At 46.5% G+C, this 15819-nt stretch overlaps 1 protein-coding gene across 4 annotated transcripts in view; it reads right to left on the bottom strand.

The window, feature by feature from the left end:
* LOC144755284 (uncharacterized) overlaps window positions 1-15819 on the bottom strand; it is a 173851-nt gene that overhangs the window by 124120 nt on the left and 33912 nt on the right. For all 4 annotated transcript variants that reach the window (XM_078644061.1, XM_078644064.1, XM_078644062.1 and 1 more), the window contains exon 3: window positions 9743-9853. In XM_078644061.1, the coding sequence (XP_078500187.1) occupies window positions 9743-9853 (111 nt within the window). The remainder of the gene's footprint in view (window positions 1-9742; window positions 9854-15819) is intronic.

Genomic DNA, 15819 nt, shown 5'->3' with positions numbered 1-15819 from the left:
AAATTGAAAGCAGTTGTGCGGAGGCAGCAGTCGCAAGAGCCAGGATGCCACCCTCCCGGGGGAGTCACCACCCAGCCACCTTCCCAGATCTACATTCAAGCAACGCACAGCAAGTATAGAGTTCGCAACTAGCCCCAGTACAGCGAGGGGGCCCGAACGGAGGCACCTGTGAGAGAAGCCAAGGTCTATCTCGTCTAGGGAAGATAACACACCACATACATCGCAAACAGACGCCACCACTGTCCCACCCATCCCAACCCCCACCCCACAAGAGCAACCATAACATCGAAAAAAGACATGCAAAACAATAACAGTTATAACGATACTCATCGTGATGTCATCGAAGCACAAATTGCAGCGCAAGGCACTGAATCTGAACCTCGTAGTCCTCAGTTCCAGCAGGTCATGGTTCGGAAGTCCCCCACTGGTCTGGAATCGGGGCAGGGGTGTCAACCTGGTGACCCCCAGGGCCACGGTCCGGGGTGTCTTCTCCAAAAGTACCATCATACCCCGGGGACCTCAGGCCAAGAGCCCCTCCGACGGCATTCAATGAGGCCGGGGTCAAGCTGCTCCAGTACTCGTCTGGGAATCCGTCATGGTGGCGGAGGCCACCGATGCCACTGCTGCTCCCCTCTCCTGCTCCCTAGCCGCGGGGTCTGGTCGCCGCCGCTCCGGGGATGGGCCCACTCTGTGCCAGGAAGAAGAGCGACGCTGCCTCCGGAATGGTGAGCCGCGCGCCTTCTGCGATGGACCGGTGTCCTCTATGCCCAGGAGATCCTTCGCCAGTTGCAGGGAATTGAGCTGCCTCAGTCTATTCTCCCAGCGAAATATAATCCGGAAAGGATGGCCCCAAGAGTAGGAGACCCCGTGCTCACGGAGGAAGGCGGTCACAGGCCTGAAGTCCCTCCGCTTCTGCAAGGTTGTCGCCGCCAGATCCTGGTAGAGCTGCGGGTGATGGCCTCTAAATTGCAACGTAGTGACGGTCCTAGCTTTCCTCAAAATCCTTCCCTTCACCTGAAAGTCATGCACACAGACGAGGATATCTGGTGGCGGGCCCCCGCCTCGTCTGGGCAACCCCACTCTATGCACTCTGTCCATCTGAATGTCACGCACCTCCTCATCCTCCAGGATCTGGACAAACAAGGCCTGCACGTACTCACGCAGGTCCTCCGCCCCATCGTCCCACGGTACCGCCTTGATACGAATGTTATTTCTCCTGGAGCGGTTCTCCAAGTCCTCTGCGTGGGTCTGCAGATCCAAATTCTGTTCCGTGAGGCGTAGGACGTCCTGCTGGAGCTGATGTACATCACTCGCCATGCTGAGGTCGTGATCCTCTAGCGTCGCCACCCTCTCACCAATCCCATCCACGTCCCTCCGCACCTCCCGGAGGTCCGAGGCCAACTGAGTACGGAGTTCAGAAATGTCATCCTTAATAGAGGCGAAGAGCTCCTTCATGAATGCTTTAGTCGCAGGCGTTTCGTCGTCTGATTGTCTCGAGGAACCGCTGGCCCCCGGCGACGCTGGCTGCTGCGATGACTTGGAGGCTCCATCCTTCGGCGTTTTCCCCCCCCTTCGCTGTGAGTTGGACATGGCCGCGAGTGGCCGCAGCTCCTCCGTCACAAGGCTCGAATAGCCGCAGCTGGGAGATAGTTCTCCGACCGGCGTCTCTCCACTCCGGTACGCCCCGTCAGCAAAGCGGCCTCACCCTCCCCAGGGCGAGCAACAACCCGCCAGTGCCGCTAGTGCCCGGGGTGCTTCCCAATCCAAGGAGCGTGACCCCTCCACAGCAAGTGCCCCCGCAGAAGCCAAGTGCAAGAACTGTTAGGACCTGGTCGCCAAAGGCCGCTTGCAAGGCCCCTCCAAAATGGCGCCACCTGCGCAGTCGCAAGGGGGGTCCAGCACGCGGGCGGGCAGTAGCCTCGTCGCCTTGGGCGCCGCTGACGAGGACCACAGCAGTTCCGAGGTCCAGGGCCCGCACTAGGCCAGTTCCGTATGGGTAGCGTCTCGCCTTACTGCCACTGCACCGCTACATCCTGCTCCCACTGGTGCAAAAGCTGCTCCACTCAGGGGCTCCCTGACAGGACCCCCCGCCGGTCCCGGCCCACTGAGCCACCGCTACGCCCGGCCGCCGCCGGCTAATAGAGCCGGGATCGTCCACTGACCCGCCTCGGCAGGCAACTCCTCAGGAGGCAGGGCCACAATAGGCAGGGCACATCCGCTGATCTTGTAAGCGGCGATGCGGGGCCACCAGCTCTCAACACTCTCCCCGCCAGGCCGAGCGCCGTCCAATCAATCCGGGCCGGTTCACCGGTCATGCAAGACCGCGGCTGCACTGGCCTCAGGTCGGCTCCGCTCCGTAGTCTCCGGCGCGCTCCCGCCACACCCAGCCGGGTCGTCTATGCAGTCCTCGATCCACTCCCGCTGCTAGTAGCACGACCGGTGTGGCCAGCACCCAGCCCCCGCAATAGGGGACGCGGGATCACCCGCCTCTGGCGTCACCTCTCACTGCAGGCACCACTCACTGCTATGGCGGCCCCCGGGATACGCAAGGCCGCCGCTTCGCAGGCCGCGATTCTCCTCCTCTCCGACGGGTTCCCCAGGCTCTAATTCAACCCGTCGGCGGCACCGGAACACTCCTCCAGGGGTCGGCAGCCTCCGCCTGTCCACTGATACCGGGCAGCACCCCCGGGACCCCGCTATTCGGTGCTATGTAGATCCAGCGCCGGAGAGGCTCGAGAAAGCGTCCTACTCCGACGCCATCGTGGCCACGCCCCCCCGACAATGTTTTTTTAAAGAAATTGATGGTAGCTACTTCAAGCGAACCAGATTTAAAGTTCTAGATTCTGCTTTCAAGGTTTGGAAGAGAATTCGGAAATTATGTTCATTGGAGAAACTTTCTCAATACACTCCTACGAATGCAGTGAAAATTCTTCCCCCTATTTTCACGGACAGTGTAGCTCTTGGATGAAGGACCAAGGGCATCCTTCAATTAGGGGATTTCTTTGTGGCTGGTGGACCCCTTATGTCTTATGAAGATTTAGGGTGACAGTATAATTTATCAAATTCTCAATTTTTTAAAATTTCTTCAAAATCGAGATTTTATAAATCGGAGAAATGTTTCAGACGCACCCAATTTCGTTGTTGAAGCTGTCAGGCAGCAAGAGAAGATTGGGGTGCTATACAAGATATTATTATCTCATAGAGCGGATGATTTAGAAAAACATAACTTTAAATGGTCCACGATACTAGGGGTCGATAACTTACGCATAGAGACTGCTATTACAAGAACCAGGGAAGCTCTACTGTCCGCCAATCTGAAAGTTCAGTGCTTTAAAACTATTTTTAGGTTGTATTACACGCCAGCACACATGTTGAAGTGGGGGGGTGGGCATGATGGCAAATGTTTTCGGTGTGGGGTTGATATGGCGGATAGCCTTCATATTTTTTTCAGTTGCTGTAAATTAACGAGATATATTCATGGAATTGAGAACTTCCTGACCAGGATTATTGGGACTCCGATATGTATACTTATGTTATTAGGCTCCTGGGAATTGGGCCTGAGTTTGAAAAGGGCTCCCTCTTGTATAAACATTGATATCTGATCTTTATTGCAATGACGATTGCCCGATTATGTATCGCCACCGACTGGTTACAATCTGAACCTCCTTCTTTTGAATGTTGGCGGGGGCAAATTTATAATTTATTCCAATTAGAATTTAGTTTATACTCTGTAAAGGGGGTCAAGAAACGCAAGATCGGTTAAGGTATTTGGGGTGTTTTTCACGACCATATGAATTTGTAAATGTATGATATTTAAGTCGGTGTCTTTCTTGTTGTGTTATATCTGTGTTACTGTGGTACAATAAAAATAAATCCCCCCAAAAAATCTAAGTTTCTTCCATTACATATCGAATGTCATTGACAATGCCCAGGTATGTAAATTCGTACACCAGCTTAAGGGGAAAAGTTGTCCATTTTAAAACTGTTCTTGAGCTCTATATACGATTTAAATATCATTAGATTTGTTTTAGTGATGTTAATAATCAAGCCCTTTAAGATACAGATCTCGTTGATTTATCTAGTAGCATTTGCAGGCCACTGGATATCTTTAAGGTGTCATCAGCAAACAAGGGAGTTCCAATCTCACCTAACACAAGGCCTTCAGCACACTGAAGCAAAAGTCTCATTGTGCACCCTTTCATGAATGTGCAAGAGATAAGTGGGAGACCCAAATTATGAATCATAACAGATGCCTGGGAACATTACCAAGTCAGACCGCAGAGCCACAAACTCCACATAAAGTGATTCCCTCATCAGCACAACACACTCTTTCTAAAGGTGTGTGAAAGTATCTTATTATGCTCGATCCTGGACAGAGTGATAAATGTTGTAGATGGGTCTATCCGGCTTAATGGAAATAGTTTGAGGGGTCATTCTTGTTGGCTTTATTGTACTGAGGCACTATTTTTGCTCTTAAAAGGGTCAGAGTTAGGAGATCCCTATTTAAAATAGTGATACGCAAAGAAGTCTTGTATCTGCCCCAAAGAATGGGATCAGATCTATACAGGTCAGCTGGTATCCTATGAAGACCAGGGGGCCTTTCCTCTCTTTTGCCCATTACCTGTGTGTAAAATGTAATTTAAGGAAAACAGTCAATTCACCACTATGCAATGATGTGTGGAAGTCTTACACTTCATGGTCCTGGAGTAGAATATAGAGACAAAAAGTGGGCAAACCACCAGTGACCTTCAGTCATATATGTTTCTGCCCTTAAGATAGCTTGCTTGCCTTTGCAAGCAATGATATGCCATAAAAAACGAGCATCTCTAATGCGCTCCACCCCAAGGTGATCTTGCCACCTACTATTTTCCCATGATGCCTTCTCTTAATTCAGCAGCAATCTGTTATATTTTCCTTTTGTTGTTATGTCCCATCAAATATTTTTTTTCTAAGCAAACAGCATTGATAATATTGCTAGTTTGCACTCCTTACCTTCTGAGTAGATGGCCCTTCTTCTGGAGGCAGGTTTTGATAAAAAAGAATGCACTATGCACTCAAGAATGCAGTTTGGTTCTAGGCAATGATGCCGCTATAGCCTTGGGAAATTTGCTATCTTCAAAATAGTGGTTACAAAATGAGTTATTAGTGGTAAGGTAGAACCTAGCTCAATCTTTTCCTATGTTAGCCTCCTATGGTTGTTGACAACATACACATTGTTACAGCCTTTAACCAATGTCGATGGTAACAGATTCAGAATAAAGAGGTTGTGGTAACGTTCTGGGCACTCCTCTATTTTCATGTCGACCACAGAGCTCCAACTAGGCTAGTCCAATGGTGCATAATCAACTAAGCTTTTATTAATGTTGTTGTTAAAAGTGTAGTGCCTAGTGGGATCAGATCTGAACCAGACATTAGCGACTCACAGATCGTGAATTAGTGTTAACAGGGTTAACTGGCGTCCCATACTAAAATGATTTTTAATATCCATCGTAGTTAAAACAGGCAATCTTCGGGCCAAGTCCTCTTCTTTAATGATTGTTGTCTAGTCATTACTTAGTTGGGAAATGGTATTGAAATCCCCAGCTCCACTACTAGAGGTCTGCGGTTGCCACCTGTTGTTCTGTAGCATACGTAGCTTGACATGAAGGAGGGTCAAAGTGAGTGAATCAAAAGCATATTAAGATTGAAAATCCACATATTACTTGATTTAAATGATAAAAGCAACTCTTGGATGTGTTGATGCCCATAGGTTATTTCTTGATTATTACAATTCAGACTAATAAGCTTGCCTCTCGGTCTTCATTGACCTATTTCCATAAAGGGACCGATCTGTTGTAAAGTGTCTGATCTACAAGCATTTACTTGTCATAGGCAGGAGTAAGCCCTAACCAGGTTGGGAATGGAAGGACCACTCCAAAATTGCTGGGGGTGTAAATGTAGGTGTTTCGTCAAAGGGAAAAATATTTTACTCATGGAGAAAATAAAGAAAAAGGCAAAAAGAACTAACCATAAATGCATTTTCTGAGTATTTATGCATAGATAAATGTACATCTGCTACTAATATAAATGTTTAAATGAGGACGCTTGTAAGTAACCCTAAAAAGTTGAGAGTATTGAAGCTTTTCATGAGTACACGAGGAATATTTTGAGAATAAAAAAACAAAACCTACATTTACACAAAAGATAACAAAAAACATAAGAATAAAAGGCCCCAAGTCTGTACCAGTGTGGGCTCTGGCTGATTCTACATGCTCGTGGTTACTGTATGTGCACATGTATGCATGTGTTGTGCACCTGTGCATCTGTTGATGATTTTTGCTTTCCTTTCTCCACCTCTATGTCTGAGAATGAATGTATATGTTGCTACATGAGTAAATGTGTTTCTGTTACCAAACCACTTCTGAAATGTTTCAGCACTCCGTCCATCATCTCCTTGTGTTTGCTTTGTTCGCCCTAAGTTGGCAGGGTATGGCCAGACGTGGGTCCCTTGCTTACTTTGCCACTGGATTGAAGCTAGCCTGGCTGATGAGGGGTTTTACCACCAAGCCGGTACCAGGATGCTTGTTTCCGGTCCAGGGAACCTGGCATGGCAGTTGGGGCTGGACTGTTCCCATGAGGCACAGGGTTTGCAAATAGCCTAGTCTGAACTGGGGTGGTGAATTGAGCTAAAGATCAATGATGGTTTCAACCCAAATCTGTGACTGGGGGTGAGTGTCTGAAAAGTTTCAGCACTCCGTCCATCATCTCTTTGTGTTTGCTCACCCAACTACTTCATGTCATCAGCGACATGTTTCAGTCTTGGGTTTTCCATTTTAGGTTGAATTCTACCAAACAGCACAGCTGTCTAAATTGCTAATAACAACATGAGGACATTTGAAAAGCTTTCCTGGGAATGCATTCCACCTGTTGTTTACCATTGGCGTTGTGGTTTGTAATTCACCTTTGCTTGCTTTCGATTTCTTTTAGGCTGTCCAGCTCCAGTTCGTTCCTTCCTTTGTCCAAACCCTATTTACTCTATTCATTCATCAGTGCTCGATATCTGTACAAAGGCCTTTAAATCTTGTTTGTATCTTGTCACATTTGCTATGCATTCAAAGACAGTGGTCAAATGTCAGGCTTGTTCTTTGAGGGAGCTTGGAGTTTACTTTTCATTCTCTGTGACAATCATGCTTGCTCCAGAGAGTGCTGTAGGATGTTATTTGTTTTTTAGCATACAACAAATTTCAAATGTCTGTAAATGAGCTGTGCAGACATTTCAGAATTAGAAAAGCCCAAATGCAGCAAATATTTTGGTAAATCTGAAGTGTTGTGAAAACAAATGATCAAAACAAATCAATACACTAGGTGATGACATTTCTACTCGTTATTGTATTTGTGCGGTACACGTTAATCAGTGAAACTGTATGTCTGCAAATATAATGGTGATTTCAATTGAATATGTGTTGTCTGTAATGGAAGTGTGCTACCACACCATGCATATTCTACTCTACTCTATGCCACTCCACTCTACTCTACTCAACTCCACGCCACTGCACTCTACTCTGTACCAATCCACTTTACACCATGCCACTGCACTCTGCGCTATTTAAATTATGCCACTGCACTCTACGCCTCTCTACTCTACACCACTCTACTCTATGCCAATGCAATCTACACCACTCCAGTATAGACCACTCCACTCTGCGCAATTCCACTCTAAGTCACTCCACTCTACACCTCTCTACAACACTTCACTTTACGCCACTGCACTCTAAGCCAATTCACTCTACGGTACTCTAATTTACTCTGCACAACTGCACTCTACACCACTTTAAGCCATTACTCTACGCTACTCTACTCTATGCCACTGCACTCTACCATGCACCACTCCACACGACCTCACTCTATCCAGCACAACTCCACTCTATGCCACTTCACTCTACTCTGAAACAATCGTCTCTACGCAACTGCACTCTACGCCACTCCTCTGTGCCACTGCACTCTACTCTGCACCACTCTAGTCTATGCCATTGCTCTCTGCAACACTCTATTTTGTAACTCTGCACTCTCCGCCATTGAACTCTAAGCCACTCTGCTCTTCACTGCTGTACTCTATGCCACTGCACTCTGTAGCACTTCACTCTATGACACTGCACTCTTAACACTATACTCTACACCACTGCACTCAATGTCACTCTACTCTGCACCACTCTATGTCACAGCACTCTATGCACCACTGCACGCAACTGTATTTTACACCACTGCTCTCTAAGCCACTGTATCCTGCACCACTCCACTCTGCACCACTGCACTCTGCTATGCACCACTTCAATCTATGTCACTGCATTCTATGACGGTTGTGTACACTGCTAAATTCTATGCTGCTGCTCTCTACACCACTATATTCTGCAACACTCTACGCCAATGTAATCTACACCAGTTCACTCTACTCTACTCTATGCCCCTCAACTCAAGCCCACTGTAGCCCACTCTATGCCACTGCACTCCACTCTACACCACTCTATTCTACTGTACTCCACTCTACACCAATGCACTCTACTCCACACCAATCTATTCTACTCCACTCTGCACTCTACAACACTTTACTCTGCAACACTTCACTCTATGCCACTGAACTCTACGCTACTTCACTCTGTAACACCACACTCCATGCCACTACACTTTATAGCACTATACTCTACTCTGCACCACTCTACTCTGCGCCATTCTATGGCACTCTACTCTACACCATTCTACGTCCTTGCACTATATGCCACTCTATTCTGCACCATTGCACTCTATGCCACTCTACACCACTGCACTCTACTATGCAACACTCTAATGTACGCCACTGCATTCTATAACGCTGCATTGTACACTGCTGAATTCTATGCTGCTGCGCTCTACGCCATTGCACTCTAAGCCACTTTACTCAGCAACATTCTACACCAATACACTCTACGCCAGTCAACTCTACTCTACGCCACTCCACCCTACGCCACGCTGTCACTCCACTCTATGCCATTCCAATACGGAGAAGCGTGGCTCAGTGGTTAGAGGCGGCAGACCCGGAAGCTGAGATCAGCCGTGGACCAGGGTTCGATTCCCCGCCTCGGCGGGTCTCGGGCTCAAAAATTCCACGGACTTGACAATTCTCGCTCCGGTGCCTACTCGTCTCACGGGGTCACACTCTGCGACTCTGGGCAATAGCTTGCTTAATCTCCACTACGGCCCCTCGCGGCGGGATGCCTGGCTTTCACCTTGTGAATACCCTGCCGGGGTATCTCACAGGGGAATACCAGGACGGGTTCCCTAAGCAAGCGCCTTGAGACCCCTGGGTGATTCGTGCGCTATATAAATCGAAATACATTTACATTTACATTTACACAACACTCTATGCCATTCCACTCTACGAAACTACTCCACTCTTTGCCATTCTACTCTATGACACTCCACGCCACTCTTCTCTATGCCATTAACTTTTACCATGCTGAACAGCAGCCACGCTGGTGTACAACATGACTGAAACACATTGGCAAACCCAATAGCTCTTGCGTAGGTGAGACCTATTGGCTTTGCCAGTGCTTGCTCATATAGCTGTTCTCAGTAACACAACTCCCTGAATGCAATAGGTTGGTAAAGTATAGCCCAAATCTGGAAAATGGTTTCCTTGATGACATGTGGTCAGCTGGTAAATGTATGTCTTTGGGAAGGTCGTTCTAAGCGTTTCCATCATATCAGACTTAATAGACGTTTCACTTACTTGGAGAAGTATTAACAGAGTGTCTTCTTTCAGACTCCTGGCTGTCCGTAATGAGCATATTTTGCTTTTCCTTAGCTCTTAAGGAAAAGACCATAGTGGTAATCACCGAGCCTGTCATTAAAAGATAAGTGACGTTAGTGATCATCCTACAGAAACGAGAGGAGGATCAATGTAGGGGGAATGGACAGCTAAAATTATCAATCCAAAGGAGGCAAAACCTACTAAAGAAAGGGGAAATGCTAGTGAAACCAGTATGTGCATGAGTACTGACAGGCCCACAGATGAAAGTGCATACAGAGTCAAACAGATTGGTCTACAGAAAGAGATGCACACAGACATACAGGAATAGACAAATAAGTGCACAGAGGAGCACTTTGACAAATCCAGATGAGAAAATGCTCACACATATGCACTACAACAGACAAAGAAGTGAGAATCGAAGAACATAAATTAACTTCGAAATCTTTTGTTTTCAGACTCTTTCACAATAACTCATAATGGTCCCTCCAACACAATCCATCAATTTCCATTAATGCCACATATAATTTTACACTAGCATTTCTGTCTTTAAACATCAATGTTAATAGTTTCCTCAAAAGCTTCAGGATTTATATCTGATTACTCTAAATCTTCTGAGCTGATCGCATAGTGTTTTCCTTAGATATAATTGTCTATTGTGAGCCAAAACCCGCCATCAAAATGAGCTTTCTTCTGCAAATATTGACTTAATATTTCGTTGATTTCTTCTTTTACTCTATTATGCTTTTCTCATCTCCATTACAGCTAACAGACAACCGTGTTCCCTTTCAAATCCAAGAATCTCTTCATTTTTACCATTGGTATCCTCACTACATCTCTATACACCGCCTCCGTCATCTTTGGGGCTTTTACAACTTACTTTTAGTCTCCCAAAATGTACAATGTTACCCAAATTTTGCAGTACTCCCCAATGGCAGGACAACTTTTGTAGGAAGTCATGTTTGTAGAGCTCACAGTCATAACACATAGTTTTTTTCAGTTTCCTTTACCCTACTATAATTCTTTTACTTGTTTATAACACTGCCCGCTTCCACATTTTGCTTATTTCTTTCATCACTAACCGTTTTCATATTTATTTCTGATTGTTCAATTGCTTTGGCTGTAGTGATTGCACCTTGCAACAACGGACCACCAAGTATTCGTAACTGATCCTGAATTTTCCTACTTCTTTTGTTGACAATTATTTGATCTCTAATCATTTCATCTGCCATTGTGCTGAAATAAAATGATATCCATAAAAGTCTTAAATTACTCAGGAACTCCTCAGATGACTCAGTAGTCCTTTGGGTTCTGGTGTAGAAACTATATCTTTCCAAAGTTATGCTTTTGTTGGGTTTAAAACATTTTCCATCCACAACAATGATTCATTAAAATCATTCAGGTCACCTTTCCCTAAATGACATACAATCTGTGGTAGACCTATCAGCCCCTAGTAAATGGTACCCTAGGTACCCAGGGCATGGTGACCAGAGAAGACCCCTGAGGACTGCAGCACGTATTGTGCCACCCTCAGGGGCCCCGTACTCTGACACCCACACACTGCCTTTGCAGGCTAAGTGTCTAAGTAACCGAACTAAAACAGAGAGTCGACATGGCACACATCCCTGTGTGCCATGACCACAGAACCCACTGCCCTGGCATACTTCAGTCACCCCTCTAGCTGGGTGCCCTATGCCAGAGGTGTGGGCACAGGTGCATGAGCCCTGTGCCCCTACAGTACCCAGGGTTATTCCTGGGCACTGTAAGTGCAGTGATGCCATCAAGAGTATATGGTGCTGGGAGGTTGTCATGACGAACTCCACAGCCCCATAATGGCTACACTGAAGACTGACAAGTTTGGTACCAAACTTATACGCACATTAAATCCGCACTGATGCGAGTGTGGGATTTAATATAAAGTTTACCAGAGGGCATCTTAAAGATGCCCTCTGAAAACCTAACCTACAATCCACGTCTGGGCTGAGTGGCTGCAGAGGCTGCCACACAGCAGACATGTTGCTGGACCCCTGGGTGGAGAGCCCCCGCTCTCCTGGGCCTTCAACAATGCACATCCTGGGCGAGGCGCTAGGTTTCATCCCCCAGGATGGGCAGGGGGAAGCTTCAAAGGCATGCCGTCTCTGTGAGCTTCTCCAGACCATTTGCTGTACCCAGCAACTGGCCCCCACCAGTTCTGGCCCCCACTCTGGCGGGAAGACTGGCGGGACAAACTACGTCAGGAAGGGGGGTGAGCCAGCCTGTGCCAACCTCACCCCTCAGGTAGGGGAGACGAGGTGAAGCACGACCCCGGGCTCCAGCCATCTTGAAGATGGGGAGCCCTGTCCAATCCCAGCTAGGCTCCTGCCCCCCTCCCACAGGAGAGGAGCAGGCTAGGGGGTGTACCCACCCCAGGACAGGGACCTATTGGTCCCTACCCTTGCCCTACCTGTAACGTCCCTAAATTCAGTATTTAAGGGCTCCCTGAACCTTCCTTCCTCAGATCCCGATACCACAAGAAAAAAGAAGATGAAGAAGAAGAAGACGCGCCGCGCAGCTGCTAACAACAGGATGACAACATCTGACTTGGCACCAGCCCTACCGGACTGTCGATCCTGGAACCTGCGCCTGCCTAAATCCCGGCGACTCCTGCGGACAGCAACCTTGGGACAACCATAGAACCTCCCTGCCTTGACCCTCTTAAAGACTGGGACTCCCATCAGCAGAGGCTCTGCTTCTACAACCCCCCTAGTGCCAGCCAGGAAGGTCCGGACCAGCCCAGTCTGCACCCGCTGAGCCCGGCCCGTGCCCGAGTGATCCAAGACCACGACTGGGACCCGAAGTTCAGTGCCCAAAGACCCTCCTCGACGAACCTGATGACGCCTGCAGACTCAGAACCAGGGCCCCCCAACCGCGACCAGCTGAGGGTAAGCACCCAAAGAAACCCCTGCACCCGGCGCCCTACAGCCCCCCTTTGGGGTACCTACCTGTGCTCCAAGATCCCAACTTACTTCTCGATGTGCTGGTCGCCCCTGGAGAGTCTCCACCCCCGAGCCTGCAGCCTTTGTTCCCTTTTGACCTTTTCCATTGGATAACATTGACCGCCCAACGGCTTAAAAGCACCCTGCACCCAGCCGCCCGAGCACAGCTGGCTGTGCCACCTTTGTCCTATCCTGCTTCCCCCTTTGCCCCGAGCAAGTGACCAGGAGCCCAGCTCCCACAGATGCGTGGCCTGCTAGCCAACAGCCACCAACGGGAGGCCCCCCGTCCCCATTAGATAACATTGGGCCTAACTACCTCTACACCTGGCCAGCCCTGCTCTGCTGAGAGTGGACCAACTGTACCTACCTGACCCTGGGGGACCCCTGAGTCAATGCCCAGAACCACAACCTCACCAGTCAAACACTCACCAGGAAACCGGTAACTCACTTACCTGCCATTTAATAACATTGACTGGTTTGACTCGAAAAATCTTCTGTTTCTACTTTTGAAAACTTGAAATATTCCTATAAAATCATCCGACTTCCGAATTCCGAAATACTCACCTGTGATCAGGAGAGGAGCCAGTACTGTACCTTATAGCCCAGTGCTGAAACGCAAAAGTAATCCCTAGCGGGTTTACTAGTAACTTGTATTTTCTCCATAGGAATCCATTGTCTGCTTTTCTATGAAATGTATTTTGTCTACTTTTGAAAAGTAGAAATATTCTTTAAAAATCATACGAAATACTGAAACGTAATTACTTGCCTGTTTTGAGTTGAGACCCCAGTGCTGGCCCCAGGAGACCAGTACTAGATTACAAAAGTAACGAGATCGTACTTTACCTGCAACCTGAATTTTCTACCACTGGATAACATTGCCAGATTTCTGTTGAAAAGTTTTTAAGTGTGAACTTTTAAAATAGATTTTTATTCCTGAAAAATCCCTACAATACCTAAAACATTTTGCTAAACTGGTTTCAGCTTAGACCCCAGGACTGAACCTAGGAGCCAGTCCTGGGATTACCAAAGTAATCTACAAAGTAATAAACTGTGTTTATATAAGGAAATCCATTGAGCTCAATGCTAAATTGTGTGTAGAATTGTGTTGCCTACTGCAACCCCTGTACCTATTGTCTTTCCAAAGTTTATTGCCTTTCTGCAAAGTACTCATCTGAGGCCTCTCATATTGAGAGCAGTATATATATATATATATATATATATATATATATATTTTTTTTAATTTCTATTAAATCAAACAAATATACAAAAGAAAAAAACAAAACTCACAAGGCAAAAGTACAGTGTTACATGATCATGAGTCCATGCAGGCAGAGCTCCAGAGTTAGATAAATGTATTGCAGTCAATTAACGTGGGGTAAAAGGGGCAGACAAGGAAACAAATAAAAATATTGACGATAAAGGAAAGCTGGATGCCAATTAGGGGGACGTAGAAACATCAGGGTTTACATCCTGTCGGGGAGTACATATATTCCCACGATAAGCGTTCCATTGGGACCAGATCCTACCCCATTTCCTGGGCCGGCCCCGGGAAAGGTACACAGTCTTCTCCCGGAACATGCACCACCAGTCCATGTTCTCCTTCCACTTGGAAATGGTGGGCGGTCTGTGAGATCCCCAAAGCTGAGCAATGTCTCTTTTTGCGACCATATTTCCAAGGGTCGCCCATGCGATCTGTGCGGTGCTGTAGTCATTGGACTCCCAAACATTCAAGAGCAGTATATTTTTTATGCCTGTTGGTTCTAGAAATAAAATAACTATATCTGTTGATATAAAAACAATTGGCCTGGAGTGTGTGAAACCTTTTGCGGACAGTGTGTACAACAAATGCTTTACACTGTCCTCTGGTACTGCCTTACTGCTCGACCAAGCTACCCCTTTTAGAGAGTAAGGTCACACCTGGCTTTAACCTCTGTTATGCCTCTGGGGTTTGTGGACTCTATACACACTGTACCTTATTCTGGTCCAGTATATATAGAGCCACTTTCTCACAAATGCAGAACACGCACCCTTGTTTCTAGAGGTGGGACACATTCCTGAGTACTGATCCTATTCAAACATATCCATCTTTCTAAAATAGAACAGTGATCAAACAGATGGAGCATATTATCACCCTAGATCAGTTCTGATCTCCAACAGCAACATCTACTGAAAACCTACTGGTGAACAATATACTGCTACTATTTTCATCTCATATTGAAAGACCAACATGAGTACACACTAGGTCAGCAAATGACACACCACTGGATATTGTTGCACACATGGCAGCTTAACTGGCAACAACACTTCTGGAAGCTGAGAAGGCCTTTGGTGTTTGGTGGTATTTCCTGTGATAAAGATGAGCTTCTTGTAAAGATGTATTAACACAATTACTATACAGTACAAATCATATGCAAATCTATCTGTTTTGGTAGGTGCACAAGTGAATCTGATGCAATGCAGGGATGAACATTATTATCAATACTTTCTGGACTTTAATTGGAGCCTTTTAAAACTATGCTCTGATCAAATGCCAGACTTTCTCCTTGGCACTACAAAGGCATCATTTACTGCTTGGCAGCATCTGCTGATGATATGGACCTTTTTACAGATAACCAGTATTATTGATCCAGAATTTCTCCTTGGCACTACAAAGGCATCATTAACTGCTTGGCAGTATCTGCTGATGATATGGACCTTTTTACAGATAACCAGTATTATATCTCCAAATACCATCAAATTAGCTCAGCAGTATCACTCACTCTACGGATTTTCCTTACTTGTCAAGAACACACAACTCTTAAGGCTTGGTCTTTCCTCCTTCACTCATTTTATTCAGAGTACATTGTGACTTATTTAGGCATAACATATACTTTCAAAACTGTTGTACTGACATATTTAAACTATTAGTCCTTTTCAGGGAAACCCGATAGACTGCTTCAAATAAGAACAAGCATTTGCAATGCAATAGGTCTCGCATTTGTGAGATTTTTGAGCTATTGACATTGTAAATGACAATGCCTTTTATTTATGTGTTTAATAATCTGTAGTAATAAAAAGCATTGTCATTTACAATACCAATACGTC

The sequence above is a fragment of the Lissotriton helveticus genome, chromosome 5_1 (genome assembly GCF_964261635.1).
Source record: "Lissotriton helveticus chromosome 5_1, aLisHel1.1, whole genome shotgun sequence".
Classification (NCBI taxonomy): domain Eukaryota; kingdom Metazoa; phylum Chordata; class Amphibia; order Caudata; family Salamandridae; genus Lissotriton; species Lissotriton helveticus.
This window is presented reverse-complemented; position numbering and strand designations above follow the sequence as displayed.